General features: G+C 42.1%; 1 protein-coding gene across 1 annotated transcript; it reads right to left on the minus strand.

Moving 5' to 3' along the window:
* Window positions 1–1,598: 1,598 nt before the first annotated feature.
* LOC111862992 (endocuticle structural glycoprotein SgAbd-8-like) lies at window positions 1,599–14,431 on the minus strand. The gene is made up of 4 exons (XM_023848898.1): window positions 14,392–14,431; window positions 7,692–7,897; window positions 3,786–4,041; window positions 1,599–2,611 (listed from the first exon to the last, which is right to left on the minus strand). Exons 1-4 carry the CDS (start codon window positions 14,401–14,403, stop codon window positions 2,522–2,524), a joined length of 564 nt encoding a protein of 187 aa, XP_023704666.1. The 5' UTR covers window positions 14,404–14,431; the 3' UTR covers window positions 1,599–2,521.
* Between the last annotated feature and the right edge of the window lie 9,802 nt (window positions 14,432–24,233).

Raw genomic sequence — 24,233 nt, forward strand, 5'->3', positions numbered from 1 at the left:
CTGCCACTAGTAGTCATAGGCGCCACTGGTAGCCTCTTAAAATAGTTCCTGCATTATATCTTCGTAGAAATTCACAGTAAACAGCCCAGCGCAGAGCTGCAGAAGATGACCCTTCTGGGAACAGCGCACGTCCTGAGGGCGATACTAACGTAGCAATTAGGTTAATTCAGCTCGTTTTCCACGAAGCCATTACGTGACGAGGGACAAGATATGACCTTGGTTCACGGACACAATAGTCCGTGATATAATGTGAAAATAAACAATTATTTACCGTATTTATGTCAGAAAGATGAAGTCTCTGTACTTAGTTAAGCACAATACCATGAAGGCGTAGGGGGTATGGAGTTACAGCTCCACATTTCTTGACCTCGACAGTGGATGGAGATGAGTGGTCAGCTACACACCCCCGGCGAAAGAGCCCACGGTACCCCTATGATAGGAGGTTGGATGGACGCCAAAGTCCATCAGGACGCTGTGTGTAAGAGAAAATTCTTACACTGACGGGAATGAAACCCGGCCCTTCAAGCAGTAGTCCGAGATTGTACCGCCTGAGGTACTTCATTTCCGTTATATATAAGTAAAATCGTACAATATTTATTGTAAATCACGTGACATATTTCCTGCAATATTGAGTGAAGCCACTTCGTTAGTAACAATGAATGCTAATGGACAAATATAACAAGACAGCAAGTTGNACCGTATTTATGTCAGAAAGATGAAGTCTCTATACTTAGTTAAGCACAATACCATGAAGGCATAGGGGGGTATGGAGTTACAGCTCCACATTTCTTGACCTCGACAGTGGATGGAGATGAGTGGTCAGCTACACACCCCCGGCGAAAGAGCCCACGGTACCCCTATGATAGGAGGTTGGATGGACGCCAAAGTCCATCAGGACGCTGTGTGTAAGAGAAAATTCTTACACTGACGGGAATGAAACCCGGCCCTTCAAGCAGTAGTCCGAGATTGTACCGCCTGAGGTACTTCATTTCCGTTATATATAAGTAAAATCGTACAATATTTATTGTAAATCGCGTGACATATTTCCTGCAATATTGGGTGAAACCACTTCGTTAGTAACAATGAATAATAATGAACAAATATAACAAGACAGCAAGTTGGAACTCTTACAAGGGACAGCCCAACTGCAGGGAGTGGCGACCCTGCCTCCAGGTCCCACGGGGCCGGTGGGTAGCGCCCGGTAAGGGCATGACAGGAAAACAGGACTCGTTAGTCATGGTAGCCAACCTGTCTGAGGGAAGAACACCCTGGTCGTCCAGGATAAGGGGTTTTGCAACAGGCTGACAACCTACTCAAGTAAAAATATTTCTTAAAATTCTCAGCGATGGTTCATGTTAGAGGGCGGAAATTGGCTAACAAGTTCAACCCGCACATCTCATGATAGTAATCTCCCTCATGTTTAAGTAAACCGCACAAAGCCCGCGTCGGGGCCCCTAATGGCAACGAAATGCTTGACCGATAAAGCTAAGTATGCTCCTATGTGAATTTGACGAACCTCAGGTACAAACCAAATAATCTGACAGTATGAACCAAATTTATTATTTAATAGTAATCAATATAAATATAAATAAGACAGATCAAACTTTGTAACTTAAAAAAAAACAAGTTTTATATTTACGCACTGTATTAATGTCCCAGTGTAAGTCAATTGATTTCTTAAAGGGTCTCACAAATTTCTTCTAGAGTACTCTTCTCTCACAAGTTGTGCCACCACAAACATCGCCACTAACTGCACGTGAACATTTGAATTGCTACGCAACGACAGAAAACACGAATACATTTACAGATCATCAATTGTCAGCATGACAGAAACTTTTACAGCAGTGTCTGAAATATATTCGTAGGACATAAGTAATTTCTAGAGATATTTCTAGAGCATCTACACCCGATATGGTTATGCCTATATCGAAAAATTCTATTGTGTATAAAATCAACCTTAAATGTTTGAGCATATAATTGCAAAAATAAATAAATAATGTAATATTCAAGTAAGCAGTTTGCAATAAATTACTGCTTACTAGATTTTACAATGAATTATTCTAAGTTGACCTTTTGAAATTCATGTATGATTTTTCATTTTCTACCTCGCGGAAAATGTACTGACTCCCTATCATTTAGACCAGAATGGTTAATGCAGTTCAGAGAAATAATCCGTGTATATTCTGAGAATCATAAGCAATACTAATATGTTCTGCAGTCAAAATTCAAGTGGTATATATAGTAACCACTCTGCTTTAATAAGGCATTAAGATAAGTCGAAAATTAACACGAGAACTAAATGATACATGGAGCTACAAATCAAACGGCCATCTTGTTTCAAGGAACTGTAAATTATAAGCGATTATCGAAACTGTTATTGTCGATAATTTATGTTGTTTCTTTGGCTACCGAGTGACAGCCATGAAACTTCAGTACCATGAAGAGTAATGCTACCCTTTGACCTGGAATACGTGCTTATTCTCTTAATTCAGGACATGTTTTCATATAAAAGGAAAATATTTCACTGTCTAAATCTGCTGGGATAATTCTCTTCGCCCGCAAAGTTCGTTTCTTCTGGCTTCTGAAATTTATTTTCTCTCGCTTCTTGTTCCTGTGAATATAGAAGAAGACAGGAAATCATGAATTTGGCAAACTAGCAATAAAATATCTTCTGCAGTTCTTTATTTAGGCATATTAATTTCTCTGTAATAAGAAATTTGAAAAATAGTCTGTCCGAAAACTAAAGAGATAGATCTGCATGTAAAAGCTCAAATAAGCCTTATGATATGGCCAGAGCGGTCGGAGCGGCCGGGGCTATCGCACCGGGAGGTCCATTAAACAGAAATAAGATTAACAGAATTTATTGAGAAATTTTCAATGCATCCTGTTGTGTAATACTTGTATATGTTTCTTTATTGAAAACCGTCACAACACAACAATTAATAATATATGTTTGTAGTTATGTTTTATATTATTGTATACTATTTGAAAAATTGAATGCTATATCCTGTAATTAGCAGGCAATTCAATAGCTAAAGAAGTTTTTAAGTGTACTTACCTGATGATGGCTTCTTGAAAGTCGAAATATGTAGTAAAGTACTACTTGAAACTACAAACATATATTATTAATTGCTGTGTTGTGACGGCTTACAATAAATAAACTTATTGAGAAATTTGCTTCTTTAAGGTCACGAAAAGTTAGTTGGTATTTTTAGTTATTACAAGAGATAGAAACGAAATAAAATTAATTGTCATAACCTAAATTTGTTGTTACTGATGGGGCCACCACGTTTCGATTGCCTCGGGGCCCCCACACAGTTGTAAATTCGGTCCTGTTCTAAGCCATTAAACTCAACTAATAATTAAATTGTTTCAGTAAATATCAGTTTAACTCTACCGCAATGATTGTGATTTAATTCGGCCAGGTACTTTGGGTTTTGTTACACGCGAAAAGATAGACGGAAACGAAGAAACAAATAGGTAATTCTCTAAGCTTTCTTTTCTTTCAAAATCCACTGAAAAAGGCATCCCTGGTCGATGTGATGTGACATAGTGTAGTCTGGTAAATATTTACGGCCATTTTGGAGGATCGTTCTGCCTTCCTTTTCAGGTTAAATAATGATGTAAGCATCTTGTTCCTCCGAAACGTCAGACTACACGACATCACACAGTAATATCCATAGCCTCCACCGCGATATTCTCAAATCTCACATTCAATTTCTGTCCCCCTTAACAAATCATGAATGTTGACATGTTGGCAATGCATGCATACCTTACATACCCACCTGCTGCAGCCTAATTTGTTCATATATGATGTCCAAAGACTTCTGAATCTCCGCTGGTATAGGTGGCGGTGTGGGCAGATGAGCGCCCTCTGCTCTGAAACCTTGTTCGTCAGCTGTGTACGTAACAGTAATAATGCTGCCATCTGGCGCTGTATACGAGTAACTACCATGCTGCACTAGCGCCTCCTCGTTTTCGATGCCTGGATTCTTAAGAAAACCTGTTTCCTCTGCAATAATGTTGTTGCCTGTCTCGTAGCTGTAACATTTTATGGAAATAACAAGCAGGTCAGTTATGTCTTTATTAACGACATAAAATTATATTGGAAAGGTACTTAGATCGGCCGTACATGAATATCAGTGGCGCATTTTATACGACGATTAACACTCAGAAATTATCTGTATAGCTAATTACATACTTTCTCGCTTGGTTATTTAACTAGTCTTCCAATACTCAGACTCTGTAGCGTTAATGATAAAACAAAACAAAGAAAACAAACTCCGTGGCTTGTAGTTCGCAAGCGAACTATACCGACCGAACGACCACCGCTTGTCGGCGAAGTTAGTGCCAACTTTAGCCGATAGTTAATGTGGAGCTGTTGGTGGATTGAGAATTGGCAGAGGAAATCGAGGTACTTGGAGAAATTGTGCCCTAGTACCACTTTGTTCACCGCAGATACCACATAACCTGATCTGCCATCGAACTCGGGAAGCTGAGAAGCAGGATACCAACCACCTGAGCTTTGGCACGTCTAAATTCCTTAGAGTCTGATATACTCGTATTGGGACTGGACTTGGTCCAGTGATTGAGGCTAGCTCTTTCTAACGGACGCAACAGAATAGGTGTTTTCCTTCACCTGAGGACGGAAACAGATCCAGTTTCCGAAACGTCGTGTTTTTATTAGTTATCTTAAAAACCAGGACGATGGATAAAGTCCAAAAACCCAATATATCAGTGTGTTATACTCCATCGTCAGAATCCTATAGTAACTATTCCTTAGAGTCTGTCATGGTTTTACTCTGAATAATCTAGACGACCACTTCATAGTACCTCACAGCACGTAACGACGTCGCTCCTAGTACATAAGTCGCAGTGAACTTATGATTTATGTAGCTATGTTGAACAAAATGGGATCAAACGACCATTGACACCCATGAGCGACTTGTTTCGATCTCGAATCGGGGATCAGTTGTCTTGATTGAGGTTTAGCGTGGTTTTCTGTAGTCCTTCCAGCAAATTGGAGGACAGTACTTCATATTAGGCCAAGATCGCTTCCTTCCACATCCCTTCCAATTAATTATTCATTAGTTACTCTCACATTTGGCTCCGTATCATCTGAACTATGATAAACATTAAATAACCGCAAATAATAGATAAATATACAGATTAATAATTATGAATACATAAATAGTGTGATAAAAGTAAATATGTGCATAAATAAATATATAGGTATATAGATAAATAATTGGTGGGAAAGCCAGAAGGTAAGACACCACCGGGAAGACCAAGGCGTAGGTGGGTGGACAATATTAAAATGGATCTTAGAGAGATAGGATGGGATAGTATGGATTGGATTGATCTGGCTCAGGATAGGGACCAGTGGAGGGCTCTTGTGAACACCGTAATGAACCTTCGAGTTCCATAAAATGCTGGGAAATTCTTGAGTAGCTGCAGATTTGGCTTCTCCTCAAGAAGGGCTCAGCTCCATGAGTGAGTAAGTAATTTAGTATAGATAAATGAAAACAATTTATTAGATAGCTAGATAAATAGAGAGAGAGAGACGCATGGACGGATGGATGGATAGATTAATAAATTGTATTTTTCAAGAGCGCGGTCTTCTGGGATATGACACCCTGTTGTCTGATAGAAGCTCGCCGACGTTTCGAAGTAATGTACTGCTTCCATCTTCATTGTCGAAGATATATTAAGGAAACAACGAACAGGAAGCAAACAGAAATTTTCCTGTTTCTTGTTTAGATCCTGAAAATGGATGCTATGCATTCCTTTGAAACGTCTGCGAACTTCTACCGGAGAGCATGGCTTCATATCCCAGAAGGTTGTACTCTTCAGAGTCACTGCTGTGGGATCCTGTAATTTGAAACAGAGAGTATCCCTGCCGCTTCACGCGCACACTGTGATGTCGGAGAGATTAACAGGCAAAGACAGGATTGAAAGTAAATGAAGTCAGAGACATCTGTGGTTCCACTCAGTAACAATAACTTGATTAATTGCGCAAGAGGCAGACGCTACGTTTTATGTTACAACTTTTAACCCCCTTTCTGTGAAGGGCTAACCTTTAACAAGAGAGACCCGCTGTTCCATGTAATCATATGCATGTGTGTATGCACAATGGGAAGCTTCGTGGCGTGCAGCTTGTGGCATTTAGCATGTCCACTAATAACCTATGATGCAAAACAGGGAAATAGTACACAAGTGGGTTACATAACAAAAGAACGCTGATGTATTCGTGTACACTGAAATGTTAAACTATGTAGCATGTTGTTTATCGATAGATGCCTTCCTTGTGTGTGTTTGCGTCACTCTTCGGTTCATAAAATTTGTTATTTAACGCTTTCGAAACGTCACGTCAACCGAAACAGAAAATTTGTCTTCCTGTAGACTCAACTGGCTTTAATAGCATATCCTTGTGTTGACTTTCACGTCATGGCGGCCGTGACTGCGCCGCACATCACCTACTAGGGTGTGAAGCCGCGTAGTCTGATATAAGTTTATTGGCTTTTCGAAAAAACGTACTGCCTCCATCTTCAGGGTCGGAAAAATTAGCAACCAACAATAAAGGATTCAGAATGATTCCTGATTCCTTCTTATTGCATGATTGCTTGGCTTACTTTTCGACTATGAAGATGGAGGCAGTAAATTCCTCCGAAACTTCTAATTCCTACGAGACTACACGGAATCACACAGAAGATTGTACCGTCCTTATCTAATTTTATTTGTTTGTGGGTTGTGTAACTACTGAGGTTCTGAATCCACAGGTGTGCACGTCAAGGTACTGAAGAGAAAGGAGAACGAATAAGGGAAGAGAAGGAACCGGAAAGAAAGAAGGGATGAGTAGAAGAAGAAGGAGATGTAAGAGAAAATGGATAAGTTAATATGATAAAAAGGAAAATCAAGAATACCTATGTGCATCTTCATAAGTTGTACCATTCACCAAATATAATTAGAATGACCAAGTCAAGGAGGATGAGATGGGCAGAGCAGGTAGCATGCATAGGAAGAGGAGGAATATATGTAGGATATTTGTAGGAAAGCCAGTAAGACAGAGGCCACTAGGAAGACCAAGACGTAGGAGGGCGGATAATATTAAAATTAATCTTAGAGATATAGAATGTTGTGGTATGGATTGGATCGATCTGGCTCAGGATGTAGACCAGTGGAGGGCTCTTGTGAACACATTAATGAAACTTTGGGTTCCATAAAATGCTGGGAAGTTCTTGAGTAACTGCACAATTGGTCTCTTCTCAAGAAGGACTCAGCTCGATGGAGTTAGTCAATTTAGAGTACAGCACTGAAAAGGAAGAAGGGGATGCTGCTTTCAGATAAACGGAAGTGTACTGCTGTGCACAGAAATGTGTTACAGGGTGATGTATGTAATAATGTCAAACACACTGTGCTTTGAACGTTTAATTATTAAGTACAGTATTATATGAAGACTTTCCGATATTTCGGATGTGTTTGAAATTAAATCGTAACTTATGTCTCTAATACATATAGGAGCTGAATATCGTAGATAAATTATAAGATTCCCAGTATTAAATTAAGGGTATTGTAGCGAGGGCATGAAGCGTGAGATACAGTTTGGTGATAATATGCATTCCGAATTATTGTTATTAATTAGCCTCCCCCAATATGTCCCCTCCGATCACCTGACTTCAAAGTCGCCGTACCTTGTTTTGTAGCTACCGTCTGCGCTTTGCTCCTTGTTGAATCGAATGATTGGCACTGGCGTGGTGTAGCGGTCCTGTGACGAAGAGGGTCTCTGGTCATCCAGGGGCTGCTGCTTCCTTATCGAGCCTTGCTCATTCTGGAAGTACTGCTGCTGCCGCTGACTCTGAGCCAGTACCGTCGCCACCTGGCAGATTGCTATCACGACCTGCGTGACCGACATTGATAATTATTAGAAGATTGTGGAATGCCCCGTTGAAAATATTTACAATTGTCATCTCTAGCAACGATTTCCATACTCGTGACATGTAGACTCATTGGCAAGTAACAGCTATGCAAACAGGCGACAGTACAACAGCCATTGCTAGGGATATGTTTCCCCGGCATCGAGTGAACACACAACAATGGGAGAGATGTTTTCTGTGCGGTCCGTGCCGGGGCTATATAACGAGAACTAGTATTTCCCGTGTGGAGACGGGGTCGAATGCCTCCACCGTGATCCTGTGAGTCGTAGGAGGCGACGAAAAGGGAAGTCTCAAATCTGAGGCAGTAAAATATGGCAGGGAGTCCCACGGGACTCGGACCCGGGAATGACTGCGTGGGCGAGGGCCAGCAGCATATACAAAAGACAGACCCATCCTCTCGCCAGAGAGGGCGCCCCACGAAGACAAGACCGTAACTGTCAAACAGTAACAAATATCTAGTCATGAGCCCCAGATTGGGCTCGACACCAAGAGTTACTGACTGACTGACCGACTGTCAGTCGCAATGTGTCTTTGACTTTGACTTGTTGAGAATATTATCCGTGTGGAGGCGGGGTCGAATACCTCCACTGTGGCCCTGCGAGTCGTAGGAGGCGACGAAACGGGAAGTCCCAGATCTGAGACAGTAAAATATGGTCTCGAGTCCCAAGGGACTCGGACCCGAGAAGGGCTAAGCTGCCAAGGGCCAGCAGCATATACAAAAGGAAGACCGTCCTCTCGTCAGAGAGGGCACCTCACAAAAACAAGACTGTAAATGCCAAACAGACATAAATATCTGGTAATGAGCCCCAGATGGGGCTCGACACCGGGAATTACTGTCTGACTGACCGTCAGTCGCAATGTGACTTTGAGTTGAGAGTTTAGTTTCCCGTGTGGAGGCGGGTTTGAATACCTCCACCGTAGCCCTGCGAGTCGTAGGAGGCGCGTAAGTTCTCGGACACTAGAACTAATTCATAAATTTAATTTTCTTTTGTTTCTGTACCATGTGTATCTGGTTAGGGCACGTTGGTTTGTTGAAGCAAATTCTTTTCGAGACAGGAATATTAACAACTTCAAGACAACTGCAATTTGCTTGAAGAGCAGCTGTCGTGTTCACGGTGATATGAAGGTCAGTGAGAGTGTGACTCAGTGCACTGCAAGCGAAATATTGAAGTAGAAATACCCACTTAAACCACGGTATAAAACTTCTTGGTAGTTTGCTCACTTTTATTCCACCATCTCAACATCCGCATGGCTTATGGGAAAACTCAATCGGAAACAAAAGTGTTTCACTTTTCTTTGTTGCTTTGCGCGAAATGTTTTTCTGTCCAATGAATATTTACCGAAATCCACTCGAAAAGCTTGCAAAACGTATGCAGATTTTAGTGTAAAATACCAACCTTTATTTTCAAAATTTTAACCAATGTCAGCGAATGTTAGTAAAAAATTTAGGTTCTCACACCGGTGGTTACGAAAAGTCCTATCTCCTGAGATATAACGCTATATAGACCATTGAAAGTCAACCAATATTTCGGAAGAACATGTCGCCTCCATCTTCATGGTCTGAGAATAAGCCAAGGAAAAAAAAGACGAACAGCGAGAAAGCAGGCAATAAATTCGTTACTTGTTTGGTTTATTCTTCTACCCTGAAATTGGAGGCGACATGTTCCTCCGAAACGTATGTTTACTCACACTTTCAACAGACTACACGGCGTTATAACCCAGAAGACTGAAATCTTAAAATATTAGTGAAATCTTCCATTACAAAATTTAACAAAAATCCATTCAGCTGTTTTATAGCTGTCGCATACAGAACGTGTAGATGTGACGATGACAGTAGCACAGCCCGTTCAGCCAATCGTTGAGAATTTCCGGAACTAGTCTTCATGTGAGGTGCTAAATAGAGACTAACTCGTTATCTCGTTGTTAGTAAATGCAAAAAAAAAAAGTGAAGCTATCCCTGTAATAGGCCGTGGAGGCCCACAGATGGCGGTGAGGTTGTTAGCCTTGCGCGCCGGCCGCCCCTTACCCTCCCAGGAAGATTCCTGGTACTCATTTCTGTTAGAGACTGAGTCGACCCCAAGGCCATAGGCAGCTGGAAGGATTAGGTCAACTGAAAAAAATTCACCTCATCGGAACTCGAACCCGCGACCTTCCGGCGTGTAGCATAGTGCCTCAACCAAATATGCTATTGCATGTTTTCACGCTAGAATTGTTCTCGGCTTATTTGACCCTGAAGTTGGAGGCGACATGTTCCTGTGAAGCACTACACAGCGCTATATCTCAGAAGACGGTACTCTGCATAACCACCGGGGTGAGTACCTAAAATCCTACATAGTGGTATTTATATCGCAGTTGTGTTGATGGTAGTAAGTATGAAAGTGTTTAGAAAGAGACAGTCTGTTGGGGGACAGATGTCTCATTAATACTTGTACTTTCTTCATGGAGAAATTTCTGGCAAATTCCATTTTTCAGTGACGTCACTTGTCATGCATGTCCATGTTTGAGGACTTCTCTCTTCTCGGACGTAACACTTTGCAGTTTTGTCAAATTACACCGACATTTTGGAAGGAAACACTGCCAGCAATCCATCAGAAATGCAACAACTTTTCACAGTAACGTTCTGCCTCCATCTTCAGGCCTGAACAATAAGCCAAGCCTGCCTTTCATCTAATTATTGCTGGTTTCTTGCCTGTTTTACTCTTCGACCCTGACAATGGAGGCAGTACGTTCTTCCTCAAAGTTGTTTCTAACGTTCTGCACAGCGGTACATCCCAGAAAACAGATCTGTTTATGGCCACCACCGTCAGAACTTCAAATCACACAAATTTTAAGAGTTCTATCTTCTGCCATATAATTCCGTGTAGTGTGTCGAATTTCGGCTATTCCAGTCTGGTTTCTTGCTTGGCTAATTCTTCGGCCCTGAAGATGGAGGCGAATTTGTTCCTCCGAAACGTCTGTTGACTGTGAACAGGTTAAACTTCGTTATATGCCAGGAGATATATATCTTCATATCCACCTCTGTGAGAAACTCAGAACTAATATTTCCATTATTTCCGTATGGACTTTACGTAGTAATAAATACTATTTGTTACTCTTATTAAAATTAATCACTTGTATTATATATTCCCACATCATTCCCCCTTTTGACAGTATAACTTATCATTTTATATAAGCAGATGTCTCTCTACACGTTCAATTGTGACCCAGCAGACATTCAAACCTCATACCTCTCGAATCCAAGCGTACTACATAAACATTTCACTATCCTGAAGATTATTCTCTTATGGGTTGTGACTGAGTATAATCTCATAGATAGTTGCCACATTTTCTAAACAACCTGCTGCAGCAGTATTCATAGTAGAAGAGTACGCTCAGGGTGAAAATAGTTGTATGGGTGTAGGGGGGGAGAGAGGACACGGATCGCGGAATCGAGCGACAGTAAGTCCCTCCGAAATGTCTTTAATGACGGCGTCACATCCTAAGTATTAAAAATCTTCGCAGTCATTGCTATGAGGTCTTCAGGCGTCACGACTTGCCCGCTAATCGACATTAGAGAAAGTTGCGCGCACGTTACGGATGCAGTTCGTTACATCTCCCCGTCTACTGCTGCTTCTCGCGAGATGAGTCACTGCCAGCTGCTGTAATGTATGCGTGATAGCATTCTTTCTCACGCCCAGGTGAACGTAAACGCGTGACACGCCCATCGGCCAAATTGCAGCCCGCATAAATGCCGTTCTGATTTACCGTGAAAGAGCAGGAAATGATTGGCTTATACTTCGTCTAAGACATCTTCAAGGATGCGTCATTGTCTGCAACAACACTGTGTGCAGGTGTAAATATTCTGTTGATTTCGTGAAGATTGATAATAAATTGTGCGATATATAAACCGTGATAACTTCGGAGATTCATACGGGGCATTTTGTTGAACCTACAGGACTTTTCTTCCGTAAGGTTGCCTACTCGATGTATGACGCAACTTCAACACTGTTTTGGACACAGTATAGCAACAAAGTCTGAAACGTTCATGGTATATGAATTTCTGTATAAAGTAGAATATACATTATTGTTTCCTGGTACAAATGGCCGCTTATTTGGAAATAAGTGTCCCTCGGAAGACTTCATTTCCAGATCATTAATAAACTCAGATCAAACTTCTTATTTACCTCCACCATTGGAAGAGATCAGCGAAATTTGTTCATACTTTTTACTGGTACGTAAGGTTTTGTTACCTAACTAATTCCATGAAGCAAAATTTTTGAGATGCTAATAATTGCTGTTATTCAAAAAATTCCCAGAATTTGTAGGATCCATATAAATTCATTACCGTGTTCACAAGAGCCCACCACTAGTCACTGTCCTGAGCCAGGTAAATTCAGTCCACATGGATCTATGCCTCGCCAACGCCTGAACGGATTGCATTCATACTCAGTGTCACAGAGTTCATTATTCACATGATGGTACCCGATAAATATGAACATTGCAGCTTAAAAAATAGGGGCATTACAAATGGCTCCAGAAAAGAAAATAGCCATTTACTCAGAAACATCTCCAATAATTTTAATTAAATTTCGTTTACTGAAGGAGAAGATCTCCCTAAATAAAACTGCATAGGTCACATGTTCAGGAAGATATCGATACGTGCGCTAGAGGCCTAAACCTGAAATTCTGTCTGAACTGTCTCTATCGGTCACACGAATTTTATTGTTGTTCGGTATTCAGTCACCCACAGTGAACCCCTAGCAAGAAACGGTTCCAGTTTAGGAACACGACGAAGATGTCGAATAAGAATAAACACGTTTCAGCGTCTTCAAGTTTTAGTTCCTGAAACGGTTGAAGTGTTCTCCGTCTGAAACATTTCTGAGGGAACGTCATACCTTGAGCAAACAGCCTTACCTAACAACGGAATCTCTTGTTCCCATTCTATGCTGGAAATAGAATAGGGTCACTTCCTCATGACGAAATAACTCTCTACATCAGTATCTGAGGATGAGTATTCAGCCTAATGAAGTTTTAGACGCAATATTTTCTTGTAATTATTCTTAGTGTGGTGAAACTGAGTCCACTTGTTACTGCGGCCACTACTGGCCAATTGTACCAGATAATGGTGATTGTGGAGCAATTTGTGGAATGAAGATTGGCAGGGGAAACCGAAATACTGGAGAAAACCTGCCCCAACGCCACTTTGTTCACCACAAATCCCACATGACCAGACCCGGACTCGAACCCGGGCTGCCGCGGCGGTAAGCCGGCGACTAACCGCCTGAGCTATGGCGTGACCTTAGACGTGATATAGTCCTAACACCCCTGCACTGAAGGCGATTAGAGCGATAGGCTACAGGGATTGAGCGTTTCCTCGTGACCTATTAGCCAGTACTGCACACTGATCGCCCATTGAATGCCGTAACCCTACAGAGGGCATTAAGAGCTATATGTACGACCCTCATTACCTTTAAAAGGGGAGTAGCAGAGCGTCGCGGCGAGTGTTTGCTACGTATCGCCACCGAGATATGAGCGAGCGTGGTTTTCTTCGGTCCCTCCAGGAAGATGGCGGGATAGTAACTTGATAACGTAACGACCTTTTCCCTCCAAATCAATCATTATGTTTCATTATCCTGCCTTTCAGTGTTATATATCAGAAGTGAACAAACTGTGGCTCGTGAGCCGCATTCGAGTCTTTTGAAAATTTAGTCCGGTTAGGGGGAGAAGAATATTTGTCGGTTTACTTTTTACGGAAAATCCGCTCCGTTGTGTGACTGCACTTAAAAACCTGCAACATCGAACCTGCGTGTGGTTGCGGCTCTTCCTGAAATTTATCGCATGTGGCTTCGATGTTCAGTAAGTTTGGTCACCCCTACTGTGTGGTCTAGACCTGTGGTTCTCAGGAGTCTTTATATCACGCCCCCATTTTCATTTTCGCCACCTTCTCCACCTTAATTTTAATTAAATACTGTTCTTGCTTTCGTATTTATATTATTGTTTATAATCAAATAATCTGCAATTATCTCTACACCAAAACTCTCAGTAAAAAATTAAAATATTTTAAATGAAATTGCTGCACTGTGCTTTATATTTGATGACAAATAATGCAGACAATTATTGAAATCTAATGATATTATTTTAAACATCTGAATTAAAAATTCTGATGGATATTTACTGAAGAGAAGAGTAAAAATACAGCTAAAAAGAATTATTACAGCTGAATTTTCGAAAAAAAAAATCTCAAAGTCTCAGGCCCCTTCACGAAGCCTCTTACGCTCCCCAGGTTGGGAACTACTTCTCTGGGTAGAGACAGCGCCAAAAAATGACTGACAACCTCACCAACATTTAATGTGGCTGACGAAGTCTGTTAAGCTCGAGAGAATACGTGAGATCACGTAGAGGCTAGATGTAGCCGAGTGAGGAACTGACCGAGCTCAGAATGTATGCCGTATGAAAAGTTAATGGTGTGTTTACTCACTACAAGCTTCATTGTGGAGACTTGTCTGGTGTAAGATGCAGCTTTCTATATAGGAAATGTACCGAAGTTGTCAGACGTCTTGGTATATATATATACCTGCCTGCCTCGAATGCTGACCCTGTTAAAATCCCCACTCTTACTTGTTCCTAACCTACACGTGACTCTTCCCCTCTCGCTTCCCAGATCTGGATCTGGGCTGAGCAAAAAGGCTCACTGACTGGCCCTCTGCCTTCTCCTCCTCTGTGAAGCGTCTTCGTGGCCAATCTTCCGTTCCATTGACATAAACGTCTATGTGATTAGCTAAAATGGATGCAGAGTGAGGTTTGAGGTCCTCTTGAAGATTACTGTAATGAGTGAGGGCAAGGGGGAAGGGATAAGACAGGAATCTACCCCCGGGGTGGATTTTCATAAAAGCAAGGCGTAAAATTGCAAAAAGAAGGCAATATACCGAATACAAAAATTGAAAATATTATTTTATATTATTCTTATATCTTGAATACTCTAAGATGTTTAACAGAAACAGCCTCAAGCTGCTTAAACGTAAGTCTGTATGCAAACTTTCTGCCCCCATCATCTTGAAAAATGTCTGAGAGATTTCAGGAACTGCCCTTGTGAAATCACAAGATGTAGGTACCAAAGCGTCAGAAGCAATAACACCACAATCGGAACATCCACCGACGCGGAAACCTCAAGTTTTACAACAGCTCCCGATGAGTTTTCTCCTCTTGCCCACTGCATCCAGTTATGCACCTCCCTGGCAAGATCAGGCGGAGGTTGCAAGTTGAAATCATCTGTATCCCTGCTTTTGCTTGCTTCTTGCTTGGCCTATTCTTCGTTCCTGAAGATGGACGCCATATATTCCTCTGAAACGTGGGGCTGTCTCCGAACCGTACGGCGTTACAACAAATAAGACCGTACTTTTCAAAATCAGCTCCGTTAGAAATTCAGATCTCGCAGACTGTGCTTATTTCTTTCACTAGAGAAGTTGAGGGGCACGCGGTAGCGTAGTTGGTTGAGACACTATGTTACACGCCAGAAGGTCTCAGGTTCGATACCCGAGGAAGTCATTTGATTTTTCTATAGACGTAATCCTTCCAGCCTCACTATGTCCCTGGGGTTGACTCAGCCTCTAACAGAAATGAGTACCATGAATCTTCCTTGGGGTAAAGTTCAGCTGGCCGGCGCGTAGCCTGACCTCACCGCCATCTGTGATTGTCTACAAAATGTGGGAGCCTCGACGTCTTACAACCATATGGGCCTCCACAGCCTGTTACAGGGATAGCTTTACCTTACTAAAGAAGTTTCCTTATTGATCTATATTTGACATTGTATGACGGTATGTCTCGTGTGTACCCTAATGAGGATTTGTATAGCACATGGGTGTGCAGCACACACCCTGGTCTCACTACAACGGACTTCTTCGTGATGATATGGGTCCCAGTGTATATAAATAATGTATTGTCTGCCTAAACCATGTCTGTGGGCGCGACATCGCCAAACCAGTTATGTCATCATTAGAAAGTTACTGGATTATATTTTCAGTACAATGGGAAACAAATTTGACATACTGGAGATTATGCTGAACACACAGGACTTTACCTTCGTAAGGTTGCGTATTCAAGTTGTGACGTGCCTTAGACAAAGTCTGCAGCCACCCTGCCTGCTGTTTGCGAGCCTGCCAGTTCCTACACTGTATAGCGTCCGTTTTCACAGTGACTTGTCACCTGTAATGTTTTCATTTGGAAACGGGACGTCATTGCATATGGCGCGGATGATAATTGGTGAAATCATGTGAGCAGTAGACTGTAGTGTGCCTTCTTCACTTTCTATGTGCAATGAGTGTTTATCGATGAGAAATTTACTGCAATAGTGGCCTCTGTCGATAATACTTCTTCCTCTTAGAAGATCTGACTTAGGAGTTTTTGTGCCGTCTAAGTGCAACCTTATTCATTGTTCCTTTATTGGACACTACAGGTTTCGGCCTAACTGACCATCTTCAGGTGTACAGGAATTCTGCTGCTCACTGTAATACGGTTTTCTTTCCTCCTATTGTAGCTGCTTCTGGTTATTTTGGTTACGTGGATTACTTACGCAGGATAGAGAGGAATGGAGGGGCTTGATAAGGGAGGCCAAGGCCCGACATCGGGCTGTTGCGCCATAGAAGAAGAAGAAGAAGAAGAAGAAGAAGAAGCAGAAGAAGAAGGACTCCTTCGGCGAGTGATCAGGTGTCTTTGGCCTGCATATGGCTGCATGTGGTTTTGTTTGGTTTGCTGGTTGTGGCTGCCCTGAAAGTTCTTGCTGTAGCGGGAGTTCTGTTGTTTGTTGGTCGGCCACCATAGTCGATCGTGGAAGATGTGACCCTATAGTTGGGGAGATCTGTGCCGACGTTTAGGATGAACCTGTTGCCCATATCTTTAGAGTATAAGAGTAAAGAGTAAATCGCCGCGTGAAATTATTCCCAAGTAGTTACAACTGCTCGCTTCCGGAATTACTATGTCCCGTAACGAATAAGCGTTTTCAAGGGCCCACTCCCCCAGCCTGTTCAGATCTATCTCCAACTTTTCATATTTTTATTATTTATAATTGTCCTATATATTACACAGTCATCTACGAAAATTCTAATAGTTGACTCAATATTTCTCCCGCTGTTTAGGAGAAAAACTGCTGTTTATTTTGAGATTCACAAGGAACTTATAACTACACTCTGAAAAAAAGTGGAAAAAAATTTCTTAGCATTAAAGTAGGTGGTACATATAGTAACCACTGAGCTTGTAGGCGTCATTGCGAAATAGGTTCCGCTTGCTGTCGAATAAGAAACACTTGCCTGCAAGAATTGGAGGGGCATACGCCACACTATGACGTCACTTGAGTTTGATATTGTTTTTTGCCTCGCCCGGATGACCCGACCCGGCAGAGAAAGTTGCTCATGGTATTTCAATTCACAATTCATTATTTCGTGAACCTAAATTATAATAAAGTAAACACTGAGCGAACCATTTCACCTTATATCCTCAAGTGGTTAAACTGAAGATGGAGGTAGCAGGTTACTTCGAACGTTGATAACTTCCTGTCTGACCACAGGGCGCAAGATTTCAGAAATTTTTGTAATCGTGATATATGCGACCGTGAAAACCTCAAATCTTACACGCACAGAAATATCTTTCTTTTTTTTTCCTTGACACTAGAGCCCCAGTGGGCCTAGGCCTACCTCCATCCACCTCTCCGTTCACTTCGGTTTTTCTAGATCATACACATTCGGTAGGACTCCTTCGGCGAGTGATCAGCTCGTCGCAAGGCCTCTACCTGTACACAAACACAGAAAAACGCACACACACAAACAAACTAAACATCCATGCCCTGAGTAGGATTCGAACCCACGATCCCGGTTTCCAAGCGAGCGAAGAAGTACATGCCTTAGACCTCTCGGCTACCGTGACCGGCACAGAAATATCTACCTGTTGGAATTCATTAAACGTAAACGAGCTTTTAAAAAATAGAACGCCTTAAATAGAAAGTAAAGGAACTAATCAAAGAAACAAGTCTAAAATGCGTCCTTCAATGTCCCTCCTTTATTTATTCTTTTCCGTGCCTTTCTTAGCTGACGTAAGAGAGTGAAGTGGCCGGCTGCAACTCTACGGTCAAGGTTCGTGTCCTTGAAGGGTCGTTGTTATTGGATAAACCGATAAAATATAGTGACATACCGCTGCAATTTTTCCGTGAGACGTCATTCCAAATGTACCACAAAACTACATCTTCCACACAGAATCACTGGGCTGTTGGACTCTGTCCATCATCCGGTATTCTAAAAACTAGAAAACACAATGTTTCGGAAACTGGATCTGTTTCCGTCTTCAAGTGACGGGATGGGAAGGCACCTACTCAGTTGGGTCCAAGAACCCTGTAATTCTGAGTGTTATACACCATCGTCAGAATCTATTGGAGTCTAGATTTTTCACAGTTTAAACAGAACTCGACAGATGTCACCGTAGTGTAAATAAGTAACATTTTTTTTTCCTTGGCACTACAGCCCCAGTGGTCCTAGGCCTACCTCCATGAACTTCTCCGTTCACTTCGGTTTTTCTAGATCTTACACGAGCGGTAGGACACCTTGGGCGGGTGATCAGCTCGTCGCAAGGCCTCTACCTGTACACAAACACAGAAAAACGCACACACACACACACACACAAACTAAACATCCATGCCCTGAGTGGGATTCGAACCCACGATCCTGGTTTCCAAGCGAGCGAAGATAGTGCATGCCTTAGACCGCTCGGCTACCGTGACCGGCAAATAAGTTTCATAGTTTGGTGGAATGAAGAAGTAGTCCTTACAATTATGTAATTGCTTCTAATCAGTTTAGTGAAGACGTTTGGTTTCTGTAGAGCCATTTACCTGTTTGTATAACTTCAGCCTACTGGATTTCATGAAAGATGCTCAAGTTCTCTTGAAACAAGGCTGCCACAAAAACATACATAAAGACGCGTCCCTGAATGCCCTACATTTATTTAGAGTAAATCTTCGCTAATCCGGATTAATCAGGAGGAGGGGAGATGTAATCCGGATTAAGCGATAATTCGGATTAGTGAAGCAAAAAGTAGCTATTAAAGACAAAAGGAGAACTTAGAAAACAAATAGATGAAAAAATTTAATGATATAATTAGTGCTGGTGGAAATAAATAAAAATTGACATTATAGAGCCTTTATTTAAAAACTATAAAATGATAATAGTGTAACGTGTTTTGGGTACTGATATTCATCGATAGAAGACTCAGAACTTGTACTTGTTTTTGAACGTAATGAGGCAGGTTTGAAGAAACTGTGAAGTTTGCCTGAACATGCAAGTGACTCACGTGCCTTCCAAAGTTCCATGTGCCGTTTAGAGTATGTACTCAACTGTGAACAGCCTTTTTAACTTTCTGTGTTTTGATTCGGATTATCCGACAACCGGACTGGCTGTTACCGGATCAGAGAGGGTTTACTCTAACTAAATCTGTGCAATCGAATCGTTATTGAGAAGCCAATAGTTCCTTGGCCACTCAAGAAATTCCCAGGTTGATAACCGTGTTCACAAGAGCCCGCCACTGGTCTCTATCCTGAGCCAGACGAATCCAGTCCATATATATAAGATTCGCCATAATATTATCCTCCAATCTACGTGCACGGCCCCTTTCTACCTGGCTTTTCTACCAAAATCCATATTTATTTCTGATCTACCAATGCCCTGCTACATGCCCTGCCCATCCCATTCTTCTCTTCTTGATCATTGTAATTATGTTTGATGAGGATCACAAGGTGTGGAGCTCCTCATTATACCGTTTTCTCCAACCCCTCCTATTATTTCATCCCTCTTTGCTCCAGATATTCTCCTCAGCACCCTGTTCTCAAACACCCTCAGTCTGTGTTCCTACCTTAATGTCAGAAACCAAATTTCTCACCCGTACAAGACTAAAAGCAAAATTAAATTTCTCCATATTTGAACTTTTACGTGTATAGAAGGCAGACGAGAAGATAAAATATTCTGAATTGATTTTTCAGTTTTCCAGACATCAATACATTGCAGGTTTCTAACGATAAACAATATTCATTACATTTTACAAAAGCACGAAATTATACAATCAATTTCTGATATTCTGAGAATTATAGATAATTCCATTTCGCTATATGACAAGGCCATAGCTCAGGCGTCTAGTCGCCGGCTTCCCACCGTGGGGGCCCGGGTCAGGTTATGTGGGATTTGTGGTGGACAAAGTGGCACTGGGGCAGGTTTTCTCCGAGTACTTCGGTTTCCCGTGCCAGTTCTCATTCCACCGACTGCTCCACACTCATCATCTGTCATCCAGGGCTGGTGCAGTAGGCCGGTTAGTAGCCGACGTTCCAAGTGGACTCAGTCTCATCCCACCTCAAGAAACTAAAAAAAGAAATAACCATCACTCTACGACTTTCCCACAATACCCCCCCTCTCCAAGGGGGCACGCCCCATGCTTTGGAAACCGATGGTGTAGGAGAAGACGGAGCCCACAGCACTAAGAAGCCAGAGATTTCATTTAGTAATGATGTAACAATATTTGAGGTCAACTTGCAGAATGTTTGTGCCGTCGTGGAGCTCACACGCTGTAGGCACTAGACAGGACACCCGGGGCAATGCGATACCCAGTTCAGGGAAGAGACAGAGCTCTCTTGGGCAAGAGGATGCAATTACATCTCTGCCAGCTTAAGCACCCTTCACAACCGCGCGTAACACATTGCACAAATAAATTGATATCCATTTCCACGTTAACAAAAACAACGAAAGGTTTACCTAGATTGACACTGATTCTTGTGGATGTGAGGACTCTTTTCGACGTTTCGGAAAACTCTGCCTCCATCTTCGGGATCAAAGTCAGTAGAATGGGTGAGTCTCCAGTTTTAATGGAGTGTGTCAATTTGCATGTTTAATGCCACGAATAGGCTATTAGTTCTTCCCAGAACTTCTTGTTTCAGATATGGCAGCGTAGGAGACGTTTAAATCCGTTCAGGTCTCGAGATGGGTATAATCACGGTTGCAGTTTTGTTTCCTTACTGCTAGTGGGGGTGGGAGTAAGTCCCTTGTACTGCGGCCACATCTGGCCTATTGTACCTGCCCCAGATGATAGGTGAGGGTGATTGTGGAGCAATTGGCGGAATGAAGATTGGCAGGGGAAACCCAAGTACTCGGAGAAAACCTGCCGCAGCTCCACTTTGTCCACCACAAATCCCACTTGACCAGACCCGGGATCGAACCGGGGCCGCCGTGGTGGGAAGCCAGCGACTAACCTCTTGGGCTATGGCGCAGCCTTCACGGTCGTAGTTCGTTCGCATGAGTGTTGCGTACATGAGAGTGTAAAAATGAGACCAATTGAAGACAGGGTCGCCAAGAGTGCCGAATCCTTGAAGCAGAAGTCCAGTTACCTGTCTTATGTCACAGGATAACATTCAGTTAGACCGGTTTGTAGTCGCTCCTAATGAACCAGTTGTTAATTTCCGCCGCGTGTCTTGTTCGTGTTCATCATTATAGGGTATTGGTCTCGGTTCAGCTTTCTCTGCGTCTCTCAATGGCCTAGAAGCTGAGCCGAACTCACGAGAAATATTTAAACTGTCTCATTCAAACAGAAACAAGATCCCACACGTAACATTAGTAAGCGGTCACTTTCGTTTCGCGTTGCGTCATCTTTTAGAATACCTGGAGTCATCAGCGCTTAATTCTTACTTTCTCAAACTGTGGGTCTCGACTCCAAATGTGGGTCGCGACCTAACTGGAAACTGCCGAGTACTCAAAAAGTATTTAAAGTTCAGTTATGTCTTGCAAATCAGTAAGTTATTAGGGTTTAAGTTAATTCTCGCGAAAATTAGAGCTGCAGCCGGTGAAACATTTAGCGATTTTTTTTTCGTGACTGTACAGGAATATTTTACAGCTTACTGCAAACATGAAGTGATTCCAGAGCTATTTAGTTTCCTGCTGTCACCGTAGGCTACATGGAGGTCGTGAAAGGCATAACTTTATGTATTATTTTAGGGTAACGCTCTATCACAGACTTTCAGAACCACTGGTTTAACCCATTAGCGTAATTTGACGGGTGAGGTACGTCTGGCCATTTGGATAATTATCAATTACGTTAGCGACTGTGACGTGTTGCCGGATGTAAACTGCTCGGCAAACACATTTCCTGGACAACGAATGCAAAAGCAACATCGAATAACTTCCGTTGCTATGCAACGGCGCTGTAAACACGTCTTCTCAAATATAGAGAGTCTGTGTTTTCTGCTTGGTCCGTGCCGACGGGTTCCAAAAAGAACTAAGAAGATCGTTTGAGTTAGTTGAGTTTCGAGACGCCAGCTTGCCAGGGCGTGCGCTTGGGAGCAGAGGAATAGAACTGAGTCGAGTTCCGGAGTTGGCAGGTACAGCGTAGGACTGAGAGAGATGATAGTCGAAGGTGATTCAGAAGAAATGACATGAAAGGAATTAGACTGCGCATAGATGTCATGTGTACTATAGTATCAGTGAGACTGTTACAAATCCATTGCCAGGATAGGACTAGTGAAGACTGAGGACCATAGTGCTTGTGTGTGTGTGTGTGTGTGTGTGTGTGTGCCGGCGAACTATAAGGTGTGTAGATCAGCGATAACACTATCACTTCTGTGAATAAGGTGTCAATAAACCCAATCCTACACGTGACAGTATTTATTTGGAATCTTTATAATTCAATTTTAATGGCGTCACTATTAATATTATATTCGTTCACGAGTTAAATACAAACCATTCTTATTTATATTTTAAGCCTTTTAATAAAATATTACATTCAACTTACATCTTTCGGCTGTAATTACTCCGGCTTCAGGAAAGCGTAATTGAAGTACATAAGCTGTCATAATTTCACTGTATATGAATATAATACAATTAAAATATAGATACAAAGGCTTATAATTTTATCAGTGTCTATAATTTGATTCTTGATGGAAAAAGTGATTATTAACTCTACGGGATATGATGTTCCCACGTCGGTGGCCATGAAGAGAATTATGTTCTGCGATGTGACGTTGATTATTCGTCTTACTCTTCAACCTGAAGATGGATGCAGCACGTTCCTGCTAATCCGTAAACTTCTACTACATTATACCATGTCACATCTCAAGAGACAATTTCAATTAATAATTTTATTTCTGCTTATAATACTTTCCTGTAGGCGGACAACTATCCCAAGTAGCTTAGCTGTGATCCAGTTCCCAACATTATATGGAACCCGAATGTTGATTACCGTGTTCACAAGAACCCACCAATGGTCCCGATCCTGAGCCAGACGAATCCAATCCGTTTCCTCTCACAACCTATTTATCTTATATATTATAATCAGAATTTGTTCTCAAATCCATACCATCTACTTCCCAAAAATGTCCTTTCGAACCTCGGCTTGAACACCGACTAGCCTGACTGAAATTCCTTCGTATTTTACCTCAGTTACTTCTTTAAAATACTGGGATAGAAAGCTAAATTCATTTTAGACAACGACCATTTCATTCCATATGCTTCCCAATTCATTATTCACCAACCATCGTACTATCCGACGCCATCTTGTTTTCTAGACTCCGTAAATAAGCCGCGGTCTCCTTTAGTGCAAGAGATCGACTCTTACACCCATACAAAGCTACAGGTAAAAAAAATGGTTTGTGGATAAGGTATAATATAGGGTGATTATGAAACGCACTACAGTCTTCTGGGGTGTGACTTCGTGTAGACTGGCAGATCTTTACCATCGGTTCTTAAGGTGATACTTAGGCCCCTCCATGGCTCAGGAGGTCAGTCGCCGGCTTCCATCTGCGGCGGCCCGGGTTGCAACCCTGGTCAGATCATATGGGATTGGTGGTGGACAAAGTGGAATTGGGGCATATTTTCTCCAAGTACTTTGGTTTCCCCTGCCAATTCTCATTCCACCGATTGCTCCACAATCATCGTCATCATCTGGGGCTGGTACAATAACAGAACAGTGGCCGAAATACCAAGTGGACTCAGTCTCATCTCATGAGAAGAATTGAAGTGCTATTTCAATCTTTTACCCTGATGATAGAGATAGTAGGTTCCCCCGAAACGTTATCTTACACTAGAATGCACTACATCACACATATCCCAGAAGATCGTAATATTCATGAGACCATGGGAACACCAAATTCCATAATCAGAATATTTGATATAAATTTTCAGCTTTTCACGGCGCTAAGAGTTCAGACTGTGGTCTTCTAAGCTGTGTTACCGTGCAGATTTGTATGTGGATACTAATACTTCAGAGGAATGTGATGCCCCATCTTCAGGGTCGAAATGACGGCTACTCTGA

Source organism: Cryptotermes secundus, unplaced genomic scaffold (genome assembly GCF_002891405.2).
Source record: "Cryptotermes secundus unplaced genomic scaffold, Csec_1.0 scaffold1016, whole genome shotgun sequence".
Taxonomy (NCBI): domain Eukaryota; kingdom Metazoa; phylum Arthropoda; class Insecta; order Blattodea; family Kalotermitidae; genus Cryptotermes; species Cryptotermes secundus.